Source organism: Schistocerca nitens, chromosome 2, assembly GCF_023898315.1.
Source record: "Schistocerca nitens isolate TAMUIC-IGC-003100 chromosome 2, iqSchNite1.1, whole genome shotgun sequence".
NCBI lineage: Eukaryota > Metazoa > Arthropoda > Insecta > Orthoptera > Acrididae > Schistocerca > Schistocerca nitens.
In genome coordinates, this window is record NC_064615.1 from 1,180,553,721 (window position 1) to 1,180,577,048 (window position 23,328).

The 23,328-nt window shown below is 43.2% G+C and overlaps 1 protein-coding gene across 1 annotated transcript in view; it reads right to left on the bottom strand.

Annotated features, from left to right (window-relative positions):
* LOC126235647 (Down syndrome cell adhesion molecule-like protein Dscam2) overlaps positions 1-23,328 on the bottom strand; it is a 192,965-nt gene that overhangs the window by 19,120 nt on the left and 150,517 nt on the right. The window contains exons 8-9 of the mRNA XM_049944361.1: positions 16,419-16,524; positions 8,806-8,972 (exon numbers count right to left, since the gene is read on the bottom strand). Coding sequence (XP_049800318.1) covers positions 8,806-8,972; positions 16,419-16,524 — 273 coding nt within the window. The remainder of the gene's footprint in view (positions 1-8,805; positions 8,973-16,418; positions 16,525-23,328) is intronic.

Sequence of the window (23,328 nt, forward strand, 5' to 3'; positions counted from 1 at the left end):
ATGTGATCTAAAGGGTTGTAGAAGTGATTATGAAATTGCAATGGTGTAGCCAATGTATTTACATTAGTGATTGCTTTGTGTATTTTGCTAGTTTCTGCTCGTTCTATAAAGAATTTTCTTAAATTGTCTACCTGTCCATAATGTAGGTTTTTTATGTCGATACATCCCTATTGTCCTTCCTTTCTGCTTAATGTGAATCTTTCTGTTGCTAAATGTATGTGATGTATTCTATATTTGTGGCATTGTGATCGTATAAGTGTATTGAGTGCTTCTAGGTCTGTGTTACTCCATTTCACTACTCCAAATGAGTAGGTCAATATTGGTATAGCATACGTATTTATAGCTTTTGTCTTGTTTATTGCCCTCAATTCTGTTTTCAGTATTCTTGTTAGTCTTTGCCTGTATTTATCTTTTAGTTCTTCTTTAATATTTGTATTATCTATTCCCATTTTTTGTCTGTATCCTAGATATTTACAGGCATCTGTTTTTTCCATCGCTTCTATGCAGTCGCTGTGGTTATCCAATATGTAATCTTCTTGTTTAGTGTGTTTTCCCTTGACTATGCTATTTTTCTTACATTTGTCTGTTCCATAAGCCAAATTTATATCATTGCTGAATACTTCTGTTATCTTTAGTAATCGGTTGAGTTGTTGATTTGTTGCTGCCAGTAGTTTTAGATCATCCATGTATAGCAAATGTGTTATTTTGTGTGGGTATGTTCCAGTAATATTATATCCATAATTTGTATTATTTAGCGTGTTGGATAGTGGGTTCAGAGCAAGGAAGAACCAGAAAGGACTTAATGAGTCTCCTTGGTATATTCCACGCTTAATCTGTATTGGCTGTGATGTGATATTATTTGAATGTGTTTGGATATTAAGTGTGGTTTTCCAATTTTTCATTACTATGTTTAGGAACTGTATCAATTTAGGATCTACTGTGTATATTTCCAATATTTGTAGTAACCATGAGTGGGGTACACTATCAAAAGCTTTTTGGTAATCAATGTATGCGTAGTGCAGCGACCTTTGTTTAGTTTTAGCTTGATATGTCACCTCTGCATCTATTATCAGTTGCTCTTTACATCCTCGTGCTCCTTTGCAACAGCCTTTTTGTTCTTCATTTATAATTTTGTTCTGTGTTGTATGTGTCATTAATTTCTGTTTAATAACTGGAGTTAATATTTTGTATATTGTTGTTAGGCATGTTATGGGGCGATATTTAGCTGGGTTCGCTGTGTCTGCTTTATCTTTAGGTTTCAGATAAGTTATTCCATGTGTAAGTGTATCAGGGAATGTGTATGGGTCTGAAATGTAACTGTTAAATAATTTAGTTAGATGTGAATGTGTTGAGGTGAACTTCTTTAACCAGAAATTTGCAATTTAATCATTTGCATGGACTTTCCAATTGTGAGTAGAATTAATTGCTTGGGTGACTTCATGTTGCAAAATTATCACTTCAGGCATTTGTGGTATCATCTTGTATGTGTCTGTTTCTGCTTGTATCCACCGTGCATGCCTGTTATGTTGTACCGGGTTTGACCATATGTTGCTCCAGAAGTGTTCCATGACTGTTATGTTTGGTGGATTGTTTATTTTAATGTGTGTGTTATCTATTGTCTGGTAAAATTTCTTTTGGTTTGTGTTGAATGTTTGGTTTTGTTTCCTTCTATTTTCACTTTTTTTGTATCTTCTGAGTCGTTTGGCTAATGCTTGTAATTTCTGCTTCTTTTCGTGTAATTGCTCTGTCGCTTCTTGTTGTGAGATTTTACCTAACCTTTTTCGTTTTTTCTCCGAGATTTCATTTCTTATAAATTGTGTTAGCTGTTCGATGTCTTTTGTCAGCTTTTCTATTCTGATCTGTAGCCTGTGTTGCCATGCTGGTTTTGTGGGTTTCTTCTGTGTGTTGGTTGGTTCTGATCTCTGCCTAGTGTGTATATTTAGTGTAGTGAGTGCTCCTATATAAACCACTAGTTGTAACTCTTCCATAGTTGTGTTTTCATTTATTTTGTTGTGTATGATTGTGTTGATAGTTTTTATTGTTGTTTCGACTTGTGGGTTATTTGGTGGTCTATGCAAGAATGGTCTAATGTCTGTATTTGTGTCTTTGTATTCTATACATGTCAGCTGAAATTTTTCTTCTATATCTAACATCTGTGTCACTTCGTGTTCTATTTGTGCTTGTTCTGGTGGCTGTCTTAAGATTTCGTTTTCCTCTTATTGTTTAATTGGTGCATGTTGTTCTTTGTTTGTTTGCTGTGGGATGTTTGAGTCCATTACTGTATTTTCTTCTTCTTCTGATTGCACATTATTTTGTTCCAGTATTTGTTGTACTTGTTGTTTGATGTTTTCTAATTCTGACTGTGGTATCCTGTTATTTTTGATTATTACACGGATCTGATCAGCTAGTCGTTGTTCTGTTAAAAATTTTAATTCCTGGTATCTGGTAATAAATGTTGTGTATACTTGTGATCTGTATCCAGTTATGTTGGTCCCTAGGTTTGTTGCTTGGTAATAACAGAACATGAGGTGTCGATTAACTTCATCTGACCATCTCATCCTCTGTCTTTGTTTTCCTTCTAGGGTGGTTGCAGGAAGCATATCCTGCAAAACACCTCTATTTGGATTTAAATCATTTTCCAGTTGGCTAGCAGTGTCGTTACCATTGTGGGCGGGCATAGGGTTCAAGCGTCGTCCCCGACCATGACGGCGCTTGTCCGAGGCTACTTTAGTTCTGTCCTGAACCAACTAATCACACTAAAAGGGGGGTTAGCCCTATTAGTGGTTTGTTCTTTTCGTCGCCTTTTACGACTGGCAGAACATACCGGAGGCCTATTCTTTTCCCGGGCCTCCACGGGGATTATTATTGTTATTATTATTATTATTATTACTATTACTTCCATAAGTGTGATAAAATTGTTTCGTTATTTTCCTGTTCTAATTGTATATTCTGTGAAACTACAAATGTACTCTTTACGTTTACTGCTTTCAAAGAAACGAAGCGAAAGCAGACTAAGAGAACATTGCTGTAAACTGCAAACAGCCCTTTTACATGCCTCAAACATGTTGTTTCTTATAACACTTTCACGCGTAATACAGTGAACCCATGACCCTCGGTACGAGGATTCAACGCTCTAACAACTTTCCCTCGGAATCTGTACTTAAAAAACACAGTTATGCTTCTCCTGAGCTCCGTATTTCCAATGCTACTTTTATTTAATGTTTACGCCAATTTTGCTGGATGACAGCACACAGTACAAACTAAATCAGAGCTCCGGTTGACGCTCTATCGACACGCAATATTTGGTACCGATCTGAGTGTGTGACATCTGGAGGTTTGAGTGTGAGCAATGTGTTCCTGTACTCGTACACTGGCCTTCATATCAGGTAGAGACCGAACGTGTTCCTGGTAAACTTTTAAATATCCCCAGATTCAAAAGTCCCTGGGATTCAGATTACGTGATTTTCCATTCCACGAATCTGGAAAATCTTTGGAGGTAACACGTTCATGGAAGGTTGCATCGAGCAGATCTTTCACTGGACTAGCGACATGGGCTGTTGCTCCATCTTGCAGGGAAACTGTGGTTTCCACACAGCTGCGCTCTTCCAGAGCAGGAATTCATGTTGTATAAGGAGGTCTCGATAACATGCAGATGTGACGCTACACGTGATTGGACCTCTAGGTATATTCTTTTGAAAGAAGAACCGACCGAGAATAAAGATGCTTGTGAATGCACACCACTCAGTCACAAGTGACATACGGGGCGTGCAGTGGCTCTTCTTGCACAACATGTGGTTTAACCCAACCACTAATTCGTCAGTTCTGTGTAGTCACTGCACCCTTTAGTTTAAAATGTGCGTCGACGCTCCACAGAATACTGCCTGCCACACATCATCAACTTCGATCCATACCAGAAATCGAGTAAGGCGTCCTATACCAGCAGAATTATGGACAGGAGGGAACTTTTGCTGTAACTGACCACACAGAACGTGTTCCGTTTAGTGCAGAGGCACGAGAACCCTCCAGCCCAGGGTCAGCTGTACAGAAAGCTCTGCAGTCTATTTTACACTGGAACCCGTACAAAATCCAGGCTGTACAGCAACTGAACCATCATGACCCGCAGCAACGTTCTGAATTTGAACGTTGCTGCGGGTCATGATGGTTCAGTTGCTGTACAGCCTGGATTTTGTACGGGTTCCAGTGTAAAATAGACTGCAGAGCTTTCTGTACAGCTGACCCTGGGCTGGAGGGTTCTCGTGCCTCTGCACTAAACGGAACACGTTCTGTGTGGTCAGTTACAGCAAAAGTTCCCTCCTGTCCATAATTCTGCTGGTATAGGACGCCTTACTCTTCGGGGTACCACACCAGTGTCACTTATATTTTCGAATTTCATCACCATCTTCATTAAACCATTTAATAACATTGGGCTCTACTCACACCTTTTATCAACACTGTAATTGTTGCCGTTCACATAAAATAATTTCGCTAAAAGCCCAAGCTCTCTATTCTCGATAGCCTTACTGTTGACTCACGCTGTATGATAATTACATCCCACACAGGATTTCACTAAGTACATGCACTTTAATTATAACTGGGTCGGGAGTACGTGATGCTTCGCGATCAGCAAAGTTGCTTATTGCACGACGAAGTACTGAAGCAGGCAGGAATTTATGGGTACGAGCTTTCCTGTTTTTCTCGGCGTGAGCTGTGGATTAGTGACCGTGGACTTTAGGGCATCTCCCTGGAGATGATGTTTAGTAAATGTGACCAACTAGGTAAGGGTTAATTCAAGGCAGTAAATTATAGTTGTTTGCGTGCAAGTCTGAGAGTGATGATGTTTGTTGTGACTCTTCCCCTATTGACTTTCAATTGCATTCCTGTTCTGTTGTGGCGGTTATGGCCGAGAGTTGCTAGTGGCCAGTTGGAGACGCACGGTCTCTCTTCTAGATAGCCATACCATTAACTCACGTTATGGCTTGTGACATGACAGCGTGGGTGTCATAACATCACACAAACAAGTTCCAGTACCAGAGTTGCTCCTGGTGCCCGCAGTTACAACTAATTGTTTCCCAATCGTAAATCGGTTCCGCAGTAACGCATCAGCATATCTAACAAGTTTAGCTATCATATGATAATTACAGCACACATTGGACCTCCGTGAGTGGGTGCACTGTAATTATAACCATCCGGTATGTATATGTATGCAATTTTTCGTAAATAATGGTTACCTTTGAACTTGGCGACGTTTTCACACTTATTTTTAATACTACACCAGAGGCATGTATGTATAGGCAATTTTATGTAAGTCTCACGGAAATAATGTAACTTGACCCATTTTTACATATCATTTTAATATCTGACTGCAACTGGCTGGAGAGAAGGGAAAGTGGGGGGGGGGGGGGGCATAAAGGACAACAGAGCTAGTTCCTAAATTGGATTTCTGACTGGCTGCTCTGTAGGACGGAGGGAGGGAAGGATGTTTTAAATTTCCAACTAGCACAGTTCGGCTATTTCTGCTATCTTGGATGTTTCATTGGCTGTTTTACTTTTAATACTTCACTGTGATTGGTTAGAAATAGGGAGGGGGGAGACTGGCTAGTCACTGATAAAAATGATGCCACTCTTAAGAGTGGTGACGTACTATATTAATGACTCTGTCACGTGATGTCACAAAGGTAAACAAAGTGTGCTGGAAAACTCATAGATATACTGCTTCACTCAATAACTACACTCCTGGAAATGGAAAAAAGAACACATTGACACCGGTGTGTCAGACCCACCAAACTTGCTCCGGACACTGCGAGAGGGCTGTACAAGCAATGATCACACGCACGGCACAGCGGACACACCAGGAACCGCGGTGTTGGCCGTCGAATGGCGCTAGCTCCTCAGCATTTGTGCACCGCCGCCGTCAGTGTCAGCCAGTTTGCCGTGGCATACGGAGCTCCATCGCAGTCTTTAACACTGGTAGCATGCCGCGACAGCGTGGACGTGAACCGTATGTGCAGTTGACGGACTTTGAGCGAGGGCGTATAGTGGGCATGCGGTAGGCCGGGTGGACGTACCGCCGAATTGCTCAACACGTGGGGCGTGAGGTCTCCACAGTACATCGATGTTGTCGCCAGTGGTCGGCGGAAGGTGCACGTGCCCGTCGATCTGGGACCGGACCGCAGCGACGCACGGATGCACGCCAAGACCGTAGGATCCTACGCAGTGCCGTAGGGGACCGCACCGCCACTTCCCAGCAAATTAGGGACACTGTTGCTCCTGGGGTATCGGCGAGGACCATTCGCAACCGTCTCCATGAAGCTGGGCTACGGTCCCGCACACCGTTAGGCCGTCTTCCGCTCACGCCCCAACATCGTGCAGCCCGCCTCCAGTGGTGTCGCGACAGGCGTGAATGGAGGGACGAATGGAGACGTGTCGTCTTCAGCGATGAGAGTCGCTTCTGCCTTGGTGCCAATGATGGTCGTATGCGTGTTTGGCGCCGTGCAGGTGAGCGCCACAATCAGGACTGCATACGACCGAGGCACACAGGGCCAACACCCGGCATCATGGTGTGGGGAGCGATCTCCTACACTGGCCGTACACCACTGGTGATCGTCGAGGGGACACTGAATAGTGCACGGTACATCCAAACCGTCATCGAACCCATCGTTCTACCATTCCTAGACCGGCAAGGGAACTTGCTGTTCCAACAGGACAATGCACGTCCGCATGTATCCCGTGCCACCCAACGTGCTCTAGAAGGTGTAAGTCAACTAACCTGGCCAGCAAGATCTCCGGATCTGTCCCCCATTGAGCATGTTTGGGACTGGATGAAGCGTCGTCTCACGCGGTCTGCACGTCCAGCACGAACGCTGGTCCAACTGAGGCGCCAGGTGGAAATGGCATGGCAAGCCGTTCCACAGGACTACATCCAGCATCTCTACGATCGACTCCATGGGAGAATAGCAGCCTGCATTGCTGCGAAAGGTGGATATACACTGTACTAGTGCCGACATTGTGCATGCTCTGTTGCCTGTGTCTATGTGCCTGTGGTTCTGTCAGTGTGATCATGTGATGTATCTGACCCCAGGAATGTGTCAATAAAGTTTCCCCTTCCTGGGACAATGAATTCACGGTGTTCTTATTTCAATTTCCAGGAGTGTATATGAAATACTGAAAAAGAAATTTTTGTTGCCTTTGGAAGTTTTTAGATAGGCAACCTGAAAACTCTGAGTGGCTGATTGTTCTAGCCATTTAGTGATACAGGTGACACGCCCGGTACCCTTGTAAAAATGATCCATGAATGAATAAAACAGCTACTACTATATTTGACTATTTCTGCAATAGAATTATGTTACTCCGCGGCAGAGCGTGCCTGTCATGTTTGGTATAAGTCAACACATGCCAAGAATGTTCAAATGTGTGTGTGTATTCCTAAGGGACCAAACTGCTGAGGTCATTGGTCCCTAGACTTACCCACTACTTAAACTAACTTGAAGTAATTTGTGCTAAGAACAACACATACACCCATGCCCAAAGGAGGACTCGAATCTCCGGCGGGAGGGGCCGCGCAGGCCGTGACAGGACGCCTTAAACCGCTCGAACACTCCGCTCGAACACATGCCAAACAGGTGAATATTGCGCTAAACGAGACATAACGGCTCTACCACCTTGTAGGAATTGCACCACCCCCTGTTCGAAGAGAAATAGCAGGAAACAGGAAAGAACGCATCCAATGCATGGGCAACAATCCTACCCTCAGCGACTAAGATCGAGGAAAAGTTCCCTCAGAACTTCGCAGAAACTAGCAACCACTGATGAAGAAGACAGGCTACAATTACGGAGGGCTGAGGCATCCCACCCTCCTGGCTGGAAAATATTTTCAGGATGCTCAAGATGAGAATTGGCCAATCTGGAGGTCCTTGAATAGGCTGAGGTGAGGAGAGGGCAGATCACGCGTTAATGAGATACATTGAAGAAAACAAAACCCTATATAGCTGCGGGAAAGAAAAGATTGTTCGACATATGCTTCAGTATCGACTGTGTCCACCCGCCTGCACAGCAGCAGGCAACGGAAAATGCACTGGAACTGGCCAAATTTTGGTCAAAGACTATATAAACTGTGTTGATCTGTCAACAATTTTATGAACTGTATTTTATGTACGTTTATGACAGGACAATAACTAAAACTACGTTTGATCAAAATTGGGATTGCTGTTACAGTGAGTTGATTGGCAGGGGCTGGGCGCAAACCAGTCGCAGTTGTTTTTCGGGCTCGATGTGCATGCTGAGTTGCCTCTGCAGTAGGTACTTGCAGAGTCTTGCCAGACAACACAGTCATCTGGAATGGGAGAGAGCCAGGCATGGCGGAAGGATTGGGGAAGGTTCAGAAATGGCTCTGAGCACTATGGGACTTAACTTCTGAGGTCATCAGTCCCCTAGAACTTAGAACTACTTAAACCTAACTAACCTAAGGACATCACACGCATCCATGCCCGAGGCAGGATTGGAACCTGCGACCGTAGCAGTCGCGCGGGTCCAGACTGTAGCGCCTAGAACCACTCGGCCACGTCGGGGAAGGGAAACAGAGCCAAATAAGAAGCTCTTGCACCTGTTATCAGCGCCCTCCCTACCAATGAAGAACACCGTTACAACCGTCGGTAACTACTATTTTGTGCACGTGCAAGTATCGATGACATGAGAACCTGTCATGAGTGGGAGCAGGCAACTCCGTTCCCGACCGCTGGCATCAGTCAGATGTTACTACCACTAATACTACTACTACTGCCGCTATCACCGACTGGCCTGGCGTCTTACCTCGACTCTGCGCTCCCCGGGAACGGCGGAGGATCGCAGCGGCTGCCCGTCCAGCAGCCACGACACGGAGGGCAGCGGGGAGCCGGCCGCCTCGCACTCGGCCGACCAGGCGGCGCCCGGCTGCAGCGTCGCCCCGCTGAACCCAGACAACAGCGCCGGCGACGAGTCTGCGGGCAAAACCGCACTCAGCGCTCACGCTCTAAGGCGCGCGCACCTACATCTACAACGAGTCCTTTTAAGTAAAACAAGTTATTATTATTTACAGGAAAAGTTACAAAATGGTCGCTGTCGCACATCTCCAACAGGAAAGGAAGAATCTGTAGGTAAGGCACCTGAGATAACCATTCAGTGATAAACATACGAGTAAGTTCATGTGAGACATGTTCCCCAAGTTTCTATCTGACAAGGGAAGTAGTACAGCTCGAATACACTAGGTCATCAAAAGTCCGGACACCTAGCTGAAAATGACTTACAAGCTCGTGGCGCCCTCCATCGGTAATGCTGGGATTCAGTGTGGTGTTGGCCCACCCTTAGCCTTGATTACAGCTTCCACTCTCGCAGGCATACGTTCAATCAGTTGCTGGAAGGTCTGTTGGGGAATGGCACCCATTCTTCATGGAGTGCTGCACTGAGGAGAGGAAATCGATGTCGGTCGGTGAGGCCTGCCACGAAGATGGCATTCCAAAACATCCCAAAGGTGTTGTATAGGATTCATTTCAAGGATCTGTGCAGGCCAGTCAATTACAGGTATGTTATTGTTGTGTAACTACTCCGCCACAGGCCGCGTGTTATGAACAGGTGCTAGATCATGTTGAAAGATGCAATCGCTATCCCCGAATTGCTCTTCTACAGTGGGAAGCAAGAAAGTACTTAAAAAATCAATGTAGCCTGTGCTTTGATAGTGCGACACAAAACAACAAGGGGAACAAACACCCTACATGAAAAACACGACCACACCCTAACTCCACCGCCTCCGAATTTTATTGTTGGCACTACACACGCTGGCAGGTGACGTTCACCGGACATTCGCCATACCCACACCTTACCATCGGATCGCCGCATTGCGTACCGTGATTCCTCACTCCGCACAACGTTTTTCTACTGTTCAATGGTCCAATTTGTTGTGCCACCTGTACTTCGACGTACTTCTAAAAACACTACTTCGTAATAGCTATAATTATTAGTGACCAAATGAAGCAAACATAGAAGTCATGTTGTTCAGTGCACTGCCCTTACTCATCAACAGATATTTCTGCACTTATACCCCTAACACCCTGAATATGCTGTGTATTCGTTCAACGTGGCAAAGGCAACAACATATCATGAAGTAAAATACATCACAACGATACATCACAAAGTGAAAAAAAGACACAAATCATAATAAGGCAGATAATATATGAGGGAAAGGTACTACAGCCAAATAGCACGCTGAAGATTACTCTGCCACTGGAGGGATTCTCCGGAGACACAGTGGATGTCTTTATTTCCTCCTCCTTTGAAACCATAAATTACACAATTTAAAATGTCAACCATAGTTTGAATTTCATCAGACTCATAGAAAGAACCATTTGCAAGAACCCACTTTCTCATTAAGCTTTCACAGCGACTCATTCCAGATTTTATTCTGTGTAATCTTGTACAGAGTTTTCCTGGGCGACCAAAAGCAGGAACGTGTTTGGTCACGTCAGCAACAAGGAATCCATTTTGCGGGGTGTTTATTTGCCAGTATTCCTGCCAATCCCTTTCTTCCTCAAAAACATCTCATCTGTGGATGGTTTTCCAGAGAGGCATCCTCGACTTCAGTCAGTCCTTTGTGAGTAAATGCTGATGAGCTGGGAGATGACATTGGTTTGATATTTCTTCCACAAATATTTTATTGCAGCTTTGGGTATGATGTCTGGTGGTTGTATATTGGCTAGCACTAGCAATTGGATTGTAGGGGTCCATATCAAGTTTTTTGTGTGGGCGTTTACTTTTGGGACTGGGGCGTTGTATTCTGCAGTACTATAACCAGTGCCAAAGCTGATATGCACAATGTGTTTGTGTCGTTTCCCCATGAGCTGCCTGCTTGTTTGACTGGTATAGTGTTTCTCGATTTCAGTTTCTGCTTCACTTCTTCCGGGTGGTGCCTGTAAGAAAGTGTAAGGTCAAGTTTAACTCTTAAATATTTAGAGGTGTTTTCATGTTTAACTGCCTCTCCGTTGAGTTTAGGGCTTCACTTCCAGTTAGCTTCTTTATTGTTGAGATGCCCAGTGATACTTACAGATTTGGAACAATTCGGTTCCAAGTGCCATTTGGTGTAATACTTATGAAGAGTATGTAGATCACTATTCAGAGTAGCTTCTAGCTGTTTAAATGACTTTCATGGTGTGGCAATTGCTAAACCATCGCCATAGGCAAATTCCTGTGAGTGCGTGTTGGGTAAATCCGATATGTATAATTGCAAAATGAAGAACAATCGCTGTCTGTCAGAATCTTGACTTCATTTCTCTGCACGATGCATTTTGAGGTATGTGGGCTCATATTCAGGGGCTTTAACAATCTGCATAACTGTTTTCCTTTTTCTCATATTTGTGTTAATTCTGGCCTTGGAAAGATCACAATGGTGTATTACAAAGTGGCACATTGTGAATATACGTTAAATAAACTAAGACAAATCGAAAAATAAGTTACTGTTTCCAGCATTTCCCTGGTGTGCTTCAAAACCATGTATCCACCAGTGGAAACAGTACGTGAGTTTTAGATTTGGCTTAGTTTTGGTATCTTATATTCACAACGTGGCACTTCGTAATACACTACTGTAATTATGCCAGGACCAGAATTAACCAAAATTTGAGAAAAACAAGAAAATGATTGAGACTGTTAAAGCAACTGAAGATGAGAGCTCGGGGCTCGAGATGTGTTGTGCATTGAAATAAAATCACGGTTGTGACCGAAGCCGGTTGTTCTTTATTTTAGCAAAGTAATACAGTAAGGAAAAAACACTAACTATTATGGATAAACTGAACGATGTACAGGGTGTGTCTCCCAAGAATCGTCAGGCGCATTTTGTCTGGTGTTTCGGCAGATATTTGCAGTTTTCTTTTTACGGAGTGCAGCGGGAGTAAGCCGAAACAAACACTGCTCGTCACGTCTTTCGTCCGACGCCCAGCATCGACGGAACGTGCCGGTTAAATCGGGATATTATGTGCCCATTCGACAGAGTGGTCCCACGTCAGTCTAATTCAATATTCCTTTTATCAATGCGTTGTAGTGTTTCCAGAATTTCTGCGTAAATTCTAGAACCACTCGGCCTTCTACCGTCTCGAACACACGATATTTTAGATGTGAGAATGGGATGCTAGAATCCTACCTACTGCACGTCACATGTTTGTGTGTGCAGGTGTGAAATCAGTCGCGAGCAGAAGGTAGACGCGGTGCACAAACAGCACCGACAAGTTCTTGTCGGCGATCCACGGAAGTTCTAGTGAAAATATGCGGAAGAACCGTGTAACTTCTAGGTTATTCTGTGCTAATCGTATCAGTGACCACTTCTATAAATAACAAGAACAACTGAGATTCTGAAGTCTGAAATATACTCTTATCTTGGACTTGCTGGAGGCAAGACGTATTTTACGATTTGTTTGTAATAGAGTTAAGGTTGTTAAGCCAACTCTTTGCTAAATGTACTTAAATCTGTTTCTAATGTGAGACGATACGAGTGACTTACAAGAAGTCTAATGTTTATGTGCGAAGTGTGAATTTTGTTCTTTATGAAGCTCAAACATACCGATAGTTATCGAAAAGTATTCCTCGAGTACCTAATTATTTCGCAAGTAGAGAGGTAGTCTTTAAGGTTCCTGTAACGAGCATCATTCTTCGGAGAAGAAGTTTGTAGAGATTCCAGAAGCCGGCTATCCAGAGAAGAAGATCGGCTGTGTACAACAAGTAAGTCGACTAGTATAACAGAAATGGGAAGGTTGCAATCCAACTTTACACATTATTGTCGTCTAAAACATTAGCGTGTGTTGCCAGAGACAGTAAAACACGAAGAACGACCAGCACCGCCCTCGCCAGCGCCGACTGCTACCGCCATGCAACAGTGCTGCTCAGCCGCTGCTGGAGTACTGGTTATTCTTTGTGTTTTATTGTCCCTGCTAAGACATATCGACGAAAACAGTACAGCACTGGACTAATTTAGGACTGCTCTGTCGAATAGGAAAGTAAAATTTCGTTTTAAAAACGATTTTCTTTGTAGTGGAAAACAAACCAACACTTTCCATCAAACCTGGGTAGTATTCGCTTGGACTGTCTGCAGCTACCTATCGCAAGAACAAAGCTGCAAATAACTGCTGAAATGCCAGAGAAATTGCGCGTGACGACCCATAGGAGAAACACTCGGTGTATGAGTTGAATAGTTGCAAAGTTTGTGACTCGAATGACTAAAATCGAATAAAAATGACTTTGGCAGTAGTAAATTAGATTTTCTGAATTTTCCTTCAGTAAAATGAGGTGTATGCTAGGATAACTCCTGAAACTTACCAGTATATGATCGTCAGGATGAGTATGGCATGAAGTGTTGACCTCAGGTGTCAGCCTGCCACATTCATAGGCTTATATAAATTTATACCCCAACACGACCAGATGTTGGATAGAGGGGAAATGAAGATGAAATGATAAATTTTGTAATAATTATTTTAGAATTTAATATATTTTACTGATTAATATTCCGATATTAATTTCGTTTCGATCTCAGCAGGCATACAAAATCTCTGCGCTGGTAGACTGTTACTAATCGATACTTGAACATAACACACAACCAATTAGCCTATTTAATTAGCCTATGTAATTCCTGAATATTAGCCTATGTAATTCCTGAATACCTTATTCAGTTTCAATACTAGAAATTAAAAGCCATGTAAAGCCTTATCTTGGAATGTTAGAGGAACGAATTAATGCGTAACTGGATGAGGCAAATCGGTATACAACGAGCAAGTGTTTGATTGTAATCCATAAGTTTTCTGTTTGTAATAGTCGATGGCATTAGCGGTGATCGTCAGAAATATACAGGCTGAGTCACTAATTATTGCCACTAAGAATAACTCCGAAAGAATGATAGGAGCTGAAAAGTTAGTGGGACAAAAGTTGCATAGGACAACGGGGGCCATAATGTGATGTTGGTTTTTTGTTGCTAGATGTGGTCGCGTCACAGATATCAAGGTCAACTTGGTTTTTTTAAATGGAATGTTACAGTTTGTTACTTATTTTCTGATAGCAGCTATCCAGACGAATACAGTGATGTGTAACAGTAAGGTCTTTGAAGGTCAAAAAGGTGATATGAACGTCCATTTACAGAAGGTGTTTGAAGTGACGGCCATTGGTATCAATGCAGTGCTGCAATCTTCTTATCATGGACTGAGTGGAATTCCCTATCACATTGGCACTTATTGAAGCACATGCTCTAACAATTCTCTCTCGCATATCTTCAGGTGTAGTTGGAACATCTTTATAAACAATGTCTTTTACGAATCCCCACAAGAAAAAATCCAGAGGCACCAAGTCTGGCGAGTGAGCCGACCACGACACACCTCCTCCGTGTCCAATCCATCGATTTGGGAATTGTCTCTGCAACTCATTTCTAGCCATCAGCGAAAAATGTGCCAGACACCCATCATCTTTATACCACATTCTGTTCGTTGTTCCTAAAAGTATTTCTTCCAGTAACAGACCTAATGTTTATTGCAGGAATGTGGGGTACTTTCTACCATTAAGATTTCCTTCGGTGAAATAGGAGCCTATGTTTTGTCCTCCAGAATCCCACACCATACATTCACTGACCAGGATTTCTGGTGTGCAACTTGACGCAGCCAACATGGATTTTCAATTGCCCAGTAATGCATGTTATGCAAATTAACATTTGCATGGTTCGTGAACGTAGCCTCGTCAGTACATAAAATCAAATTAATAAATGTATCATCCCACTGAACCTGGAGTTGAGCCCTTTGGCAGAATTCAGTGTGACGCATGCAATCCGTACCAGTTAATTCTTGGTGGACACTGATATGATATTTATGGCAATGCAGAATACGAACAACACTACTCTGACTCATGCCAGACTCCCTTGCGATTTCACGCTAACTAACACAAGGATCTCGAACCACAGTAGGAGGAGTACCAATCTCCGTTTCGTCGTTGGTAACTTTTCTTTGCCGGACATGTTTCCGATGCGGTTAAAGATCCAGTTGTTCTCAATTTATCAAACACATATTTAAATGTTCGATGAGTAGGGTGAGTACGTTGAGGATATATTTCAGCGTATAAGTCTCTAGCTCTCACTGAATTTCGTTGGCATTCTCCGTAAATGAGAAGCATATCGACTTGTTCTTCAAAGGAATACATCATTCACATTCTCTTGACCGAGGATACTAGTCTTACCATTTCTGTATTGCGAAACAGTAGAATGGTGTTTACATGTCAATGGCACGTTAGATGGATACGCCGTATCCATCGAATATTTACTATTTGCACGATATGCGAGAGAGAATTGTCAGAGCATGTGCTTCAATAAGTGCGGAAGTGATAAGGAATACCACTTAATCCATGATAAAAAGATTGCAGCACTGCATTGATACCAATGGCTATCACTTCAAACAGCTTCTGTAAATGGACGTTCATACCACCTCTTTGACCTTCATTGATCTTCAAAGACCTTACTGTTACACATAATTGGATTTGTCCCGGTAACCGCTGTCAGAAAATAAGTACCAAACTATAGCATGCCACTTAAGAAACAAAGTTGACTTTCATATCTCTGACGCGACCACACCTAGCAACAAAAACCCAAAGTCATATTATGGTCCCGTTGTCCCATGTAACTTTTGTCCCACAAACTTTTCAGCTGCTATCATACTTTCGTATTTTAGGTGGCAATAGTTAAGAGACTCACCCCGTATAACATTATGAGAAATGGCGAATTAGTCATCAGCGTCTCAGTTTTCTGACACATGTGAGCCAGTTTTGTTACAGTCTTAATCATTAAATATGTGATTGGAAAGAGAACATCGTGTCAACCCGAATTTCTTGAAATTTCTCTTACCACTACCAAATCAACCGACACTGTCAAGAACTCAGCAAGTTGCAGCAAATTTTAATGGAGTAGATACTCGCAAAATTATTTTACAGCTACTGCAGCATCGGAGATCGCCGGAAGATGAGTATTTGCTAATTAACTGTTGCGCCATGTTATTTTTCACTCTTTAAACTAAGCTACGACGAATTTCCTTCATTGTTAAATCCGAGGTACTCCACTTCCAAGGGCTGTGTTGTCTGACGGACGTGGAAACACTGCCGGTCTTCTTTCCTTTGAACGAAGTCTTAATTCCCTAGTACCTGTCCTCAGCTTTTCCAAAAGTCACTTTGTCATGTTTGCTATACTAGCTAGTAAGTCGTATGGCGTTTTCTCTGAGGGGCAGCCGTGTCAATTGAAAAATTTAATTTGTCATGATGTTGAATCTGTTTTTATAATAGACCCTACATGAATAACAGTTGGAGACTGGCAGTGTTCCAAGGATAACAGTGAGCCAAGGGCTCAGCACGTTAGCACGCAGCAGGCGGTGCTGCCTGGAGATGCTCACCTCCCAGCCTGATCTCCGCCGTGCCCTGGGCCGTCTCCTCGTTGTTGGACACCACGCACTGGTACATCCCCCGATCTGACCTCTCCACGCGTTCTATAAGGAGAGTCTGAAAACAATAGGACAGAATTACAGTACCACAGGTATAGCAATATTGCATCATCAAAACAACAGGTATCGAAACGATACACAGTCAAGCACCGTTTCCATTTCTTAGCGTACGTCACGCCGGTAAAATGATGTAAATTGAAACAAATGATAAGAGCCTGATGTGAAAATTGACAATTACGCCTCATAAATAAATTTAATGTAATGTGCGCAAATAAAAAATCATTAGATGATCGACGGTCAGTTTCACTCTAGAATTATTTAAGGTTTAACGATCCCTTGAATCTACTCGAAAGGAAGGAGACATCCAGATCAGGCTTACTGCATCTGCACACTGAACAGAAAGGCACACTGTGCAGTGTAATACTCGGTGACTCGCTACTCTGGACAAAACGATTGAATCCATGCGTGAATATTGTGATACTATCTTGAAAGCCACAGAAAACTACAGATAAGGTTTTAAACTGTTGTAATTCACTCTCAGATGGGTGGCTGATTTAAAAACTCACGGAAATTATTATTGGCTACACAATTATTCTTTACCTATTTTACAACTGTGTGAAGTGTTCTTTTAGTAACATTTACGGTAAATATACATCTATATCTAAATAGATATTCCCCAAGCCACCGCAAGGCGTGTGGCGAAGGGTCCCCTATACCACTACTAGTTATTTCCTTTCCTGTTCCACTCGCAAGTAGAGAAAGGGAAGAACGACTCTCTGATGCCTCCGTATGAGCCCTAGTTTCTTGTGTCTTATCTTTGTGGTCGTTACACGCAATGTATGTTGGTGGCAGTAGAATCATTCGGCAGTCAGTTTCAGATGGCGGTTCTCTAAATTTCCTTAATAGTGTTCCTCGAAAAACAACGTCGCCTTCCCTCCAGTGATTCCCATTTGAGTTCCAGAAGCATCTCCGTAGCAATTACCTGTTGTTCGAATCTACCAGTAACAAATCTAGCAGCCTGCCTCTGAATCACTTCGATGTTCTCTTTCAATCCGACCTGCTACGAATGCCAAACACTCGAGCAGTATTCAAGAATAGGTCACACCAACGTCCTACATGCGGTATCTTTTCAGATGAACCACAATGTAAGTAACACATTGGTGCTAGCAACTTACAGGCGTACGAGAATATTCTGCCTCAGCCTCTGTCAAAAATATCTTCGAACAGAGTGCACTTACAGTCGACATCTTTCAACTGTCACGTGGTTACTCTGTCAACAAATATTGTACTCTCTGTTCAATTTTCGATTTCTCCTATCTTTCTCTTCTACGTCACAGCTCCATATCAAGTTTTTTTGTGGTGGCGTCATGATCGGGTGTGGACAACGGTGATTTCTGACAGTCGAGTTAATTTTTCTGTGCGTTAAGAACTTCGGTTGTTGGTGGAAAGAAGTTCGCGGAACCAAAGACCTCCACGGGTAGTGCTGTTCTGACTCGGTTGATTTGGCACTCCCCAAACAGAGGCCGGAATATCTGCGTCCCACTTCGCCTTTCTCCGGCTTTTCTAAACTCTGTTACCGAATCAACTGCCATCGATTGAAATGGAAATGAGCGTTTGGCGTCACTGGCCGGGAGGCCCCTTACGGGGCAGCTCCTGCCGCCTTGGTGCAGGTCTTATTACATTCGACGCCACATTGGGCGACCTGCGCGCCAGATGCGAATGAAATGATGATGAAAACACCGGCCCCTGTGTGGAGAAAATCTCTGACCCAGCCGGGAATCGAACCCGGGCCCGTAGGACGGCAATCCGTCACGCTGACCACTCAGCTATCGGGGCGGACATGACTGCCCTCGATGCAGGACAGAGACGCAAAGATACAGCGGGAAATGACTCCGTCGCAACCAAAGGGTTCGCTTCAGGATGAAATTTCTAATCCACAAATTGAAATGTTACGAAATCTGCATAAACTACAATAGAACCAGAGTGCATCAAAATAAATAGTTTTAGGTACAAAAATATTTTAACTGCTTCTCTACATCATTGGAGTTAGCAGCAGCTGAAAGATAGACGTTTAATGATGTGAGTTACAGAAAAGCAATTAATTCTCTTGACTCTCTACCGACAGAGTGGTTGGTTCCCGTTTGATTTTCAATTACTGAACAGAACATTACCTTGGGAATAGGCAATACTAATGTGTCGTCATTTCCAAGCGGTTTCCTTTGCGTGAAATTGCCCAAGTTCCCCCTTGTCTGCGGTACTGCACTAAGCTGTTCACGCCAGTCCAGTGGTATTTATGAAGAGATGTTCCAGATAAGGTGATGTATGCCACCCAACGTTTTGTACAATCAACAGGCGATTCAGAGAAAACTAGCGATTATACATTAATTTAGATCAGAAAGTTCTCTAGTGGATTGAAGGAAACTCTATGCAGAACACGCGAATGTTTTCTGAGCATGAAAGATTGTTCGGAACGTGTTTGATGAGAACTAATTACACCCTTGTGATCTAGAACAATTACACCACCTGCACCCACAATATTTTGTTTTTTATCAAACGAAAATTTGTTTCATTTACTCTTGCTCCAAGATTAGGATAATTCAGGTTTTTTTTCTGACTAATCTGCTGAGAAGAGTTTGGTGTGAACATTATGTCAGGAATCACAGAATGGCCGGATAGACTGATCATAGACAAATTGTTAACTATTTTTCATCATCTACGTCCACAGCTGATAGAGGATGTCATATTCCTTAACGATGTAGGCGTGTAATTCCAGCATGATGTTGCTCCAGCTATCACCAGTTACTCCGTAAATGAATAAATCATGATCTGACGGCTGAACCATTTCTTGTTTCGGCATTACGCCTTTCGCAATAAGAACGTGCAATGTTAGCAGGTGCCACAAATTTCAGAAACATGATTTCCGTCATAAAAAATCGTCACATATAGAAAGAGTTCCTCCACAACGGCGTTATACACTGAAGCGCCAAAGAGATTGGTGCAGGGATGCGTATTCAGGTACAGAGATATACAGACAGGTAGGAAAGGGCGCTGAGGTCGGCGACGCCTGTATCAGACGGCAAGGGTGTGGCGCAGTTGTTAGATCGGTTACTGCTGCTACAATGGCAGGATATCAAGATTTAAGTGAGTTTGAACGTGACATTATAGTCGGCACACAATCTCTCAGGAAGCGATGAAGTGGGGATTTTCCCGTATGACCATTTCACGAGCGTACCTTGAATATCAGGAATCCTGTAAAACATCAAATCTCCGACATCGCTGCGGCCGGGAAAAGATCCTGCAAGAACGGGGCCAACGACGACTGAGGAGAAGTGTAATCCTTCCGCAAATTGCTGCACGTTTCGATGCTCGGCCATCAACAAGTGTCAGCGTGCGAACCATTCAACGAAACATCGTCGATACGGACTTTCAGAGTGGAAGACCCACTCGTACCCTTGACGACGCACGACACATAGCTTTACGCCTCGCCAGTGCCCGTCAGCACCGACGTTGAACTGTTGATGACTGGAAACGTGCTGCCTGCTCGGACGAGTCTCGTTTCAAATTGTATCGAGCGGATGGAGGTGTTCGAGCATGAAGACAAACTCATGAATCCATGGACCTTGCATGTCAGCAGGGGACTGCTGAAGCTGGTGGAGGCTCTGTAATGGTGTTTGGTGTGTGCAGTTGGAGTGATATTGGACCCCTGGTACGTCTAGATACGACTCTGACAGGTGACACATAAGTAAGCATCCTGTCTGATCACCTGCATCCATTCGTGTCCATTGTGCTTTCCGATGGAGTTGGGCAATTCCAGCAGGACGCCGCTACGTTTTGGAGCAGTGGACTAATTTATGTGGGGCCACATGAAGAACTGAGTGCGTCGTAAGGCTGTAGATACAGTGGAAGATTTCGTGGGTTCCATTTCAGTAGCTTGAGATATGCGGGGAAATTTTGGTCAAGTCACACTGTTCCTCCTGAAAAGATGAGAGTCCTTCTCGAGGGCTTAGTGGAATTTGTTAGGCCTTTAATGTTGAAACAATGCTCTTGTAATAAAAAGTACTAAAAATGTCGGCTGGTCTTATGATTTTGCTTTATTCTACCATATTTCGCATTCAAGCGTCTAGAACAAAATGAAAAATATAATTGATCCGAACTCAGTTCTTTGTATCAAGTAATGTGCTATCAGTTTACTATGGCTCAAAGTGTATGATGCTACTTTTTACTGCAGTCTTTGCAGCAGACGGGAGCTAGATCTTATCTCTGTTTTTCACGTCAAGTGAGCTGTTTGAGGAGATGGATCTACCTTCGGAAGACATACATCCTATATGAAGCCCGTTTTCCGTCTCCAACGGCTGTGGATTTGAGTGGTCACTGTCGTTCCATGTTCCGAAATCCATTAGGAGACTGTTTCTAATCATTTCCAAGAACAAATAATGAGCTTAAATTTGAAATCTGTGTTCATATATCACTCTATGTGTGAGTTGATGAATGCCAAACTACAGGAAAAGAAACACAGGTTACATCTCGACTACTTACCAAGAACAAATAGCTATGCTTGCCTAGCGATGGTCTTCCTGACTCGAATAAATCTATAGCATTGGCGTAGGGAGCATGATATCGAATTTGACTACCAAGCCGCAATTCCTCTGCTGTTTGCATATCTGTAACAAAACTGTGCCAGAGAGTCGCAGGACACCTTCACTATTGCCAGACATTTGACATCCACTGCTGGATGAAATTTAACTCTTGCAGCTTCCCACGCATTACGGTATACGACTACAGTGATACGCATCCATGTCATAAATTAAGAAAGCACAATTTATCGTTTTTCATCCACGAAAACGAATTAAATTTGTTACCTTCTACAAAAGTTCATTAAAAGTGTTTCTGCATAAAGTGAGTATGCAAAACAACAGTTAGTCCAAATTATATAACGGAAATAAAATAGCTATTGTAAAAGTGGGAAAACCATTGAAGCAACATGCAAAACAAATGTATTCGTGTCGAATAATTGTGAACGGTGCTAAAAGACGGTAACAGCTGTTTTGAAAGCAATATTCATCAATGTTATGTGATTTCAGCGATTTTTAAGTTCCTCAAAGTACTGGGAAGTACTGTCGGTGCCGTGTGTTCAAATAATCTTTGACGTGGCCTTGTCAGCAAGGAAGAGAGAGAAGCTGCGAGGGACCAGGTCTTGTTCTGCTCTCTTAAAGGAAATTCACTAAGAATTGGTAAGGTGCGTGATGGCACGTTGTCGTGTTGAAGCAAGCAGTTCTTCCAGATCTCTGGTAGTACATGCTCAAAATTCTTCCTCAGTTTCCTGACATTTCCGCAGTACAAGTTTTCCATGACAGTCTGGGCAGGTGGAACAAAGAGTTGATGGACGACTCTAGAAATATAGGAAAATAACTTAAGCACTACTCTGTCATGACTGACATTGTTACTGCAGGCACACAAGATGCTCAGATACTTAAACAGCGGCGTCATCCGCTGCGCCCGCATCTCGTGGTCGTGCGGTAGCGTTCTCGCTTCCCACGCCCGGGTTCCCGGGTTCGATTCCCGGCGGGGTCAGGGATTTTCTCTGCCTCGTGATGGCTGGATGTTGTGTGCTGTCCTTAGGTTAGTTAGGTTTAAGTAGTTCTAAGTTCTAGGGGACTTATGACCACAGCAGTTGAGTCCCATAGTGCTCAGAGCCAGCCATCCACTGCGACAACTGCTGCTTCTGTTTAGGGCCAAAACCACATGCCCGCGACTCATCGGAAGTACGAACCTCCATAGAGAAACGCCGAATCATTGTGCGGAATCATAGCTGAGTGTATAACACAAGCTCGTTATCTCTTTGTGTAGCATTCCAAGGAAGAGAAATAAACGTCAGCAGAATTCATCTTCCATTGTTCACACGCGAATGAGCTTCATTTGTGTGAGAAATAACGTTCCCTTTGTGTTGTAGACATCGAGACTGCCTTCCTCCTATCCTAATGCATCATACATCAATCACCTCACAAGCAATGCAATACAATGGTTCTTGTAAATGCCTGTCGTGTAAATGCCTGTCGTTCTCTTTAGCCTTCCCCTCCCAAACCCCTCACCCCGCCCTCATTCCCCCATTCCTGCCTCCCGTGACATATTTGTGGGTAAGACTACTGAAATGTTCTTAGTTGTCATACATTCTGCTCACCAAAAGGCCCCTTTGACATTCTGCCGGTACCAAACTATTCTCCAGTATGAAAAAAAATACATTAATGCAAACCATTTATCCCTTAATGTTAGATACATTGTAGGAACAGTAGAACTAGGTGTAAAAAAATCATAAAGAACAAATAAGAAATACGAGTATCTACAAATACGCTACATATGAGCAGCTCAGCTTTGCAATGTACGATTTTTCCGAACTTTAGTGTAGGACTTCCCACGGTATTTGATGCAATGCAGTGGAGGCTTGTTGTTCTTCAGGAACCAGACATGCTTCCAAAACCACCTCCTGCTCGTCTCCACCACTGTGGATGCAAGAACAAGTGATGCCGTTTTGCTTTTGGACTGACAGTTTCATGCTTTCCCATCTGTCAGCGAATGGCTGCTCTCTATTCAGTCCAGGCCTTCAGTGAAGTCGTCCTGCTACCGAGATATGACGGTTGCCTCATTCCACACAGCAGTCGTCATTATCCCCCTTTCACAGCCGCCTCTAATTGCGTTGGAGGTAAGAGTTTACACCGTGGCATGATAAACGGGAAAACAATTGTTTCGTTATTTATCTTTATGTTTATCAGTGTAGAAGTGTGCACGTTGAAACACCCACGATTGGTCCTAACTGGGTTTTGCGCGAATTACCGAAGCCGCCAAACAGTTAATTATTATCATTATA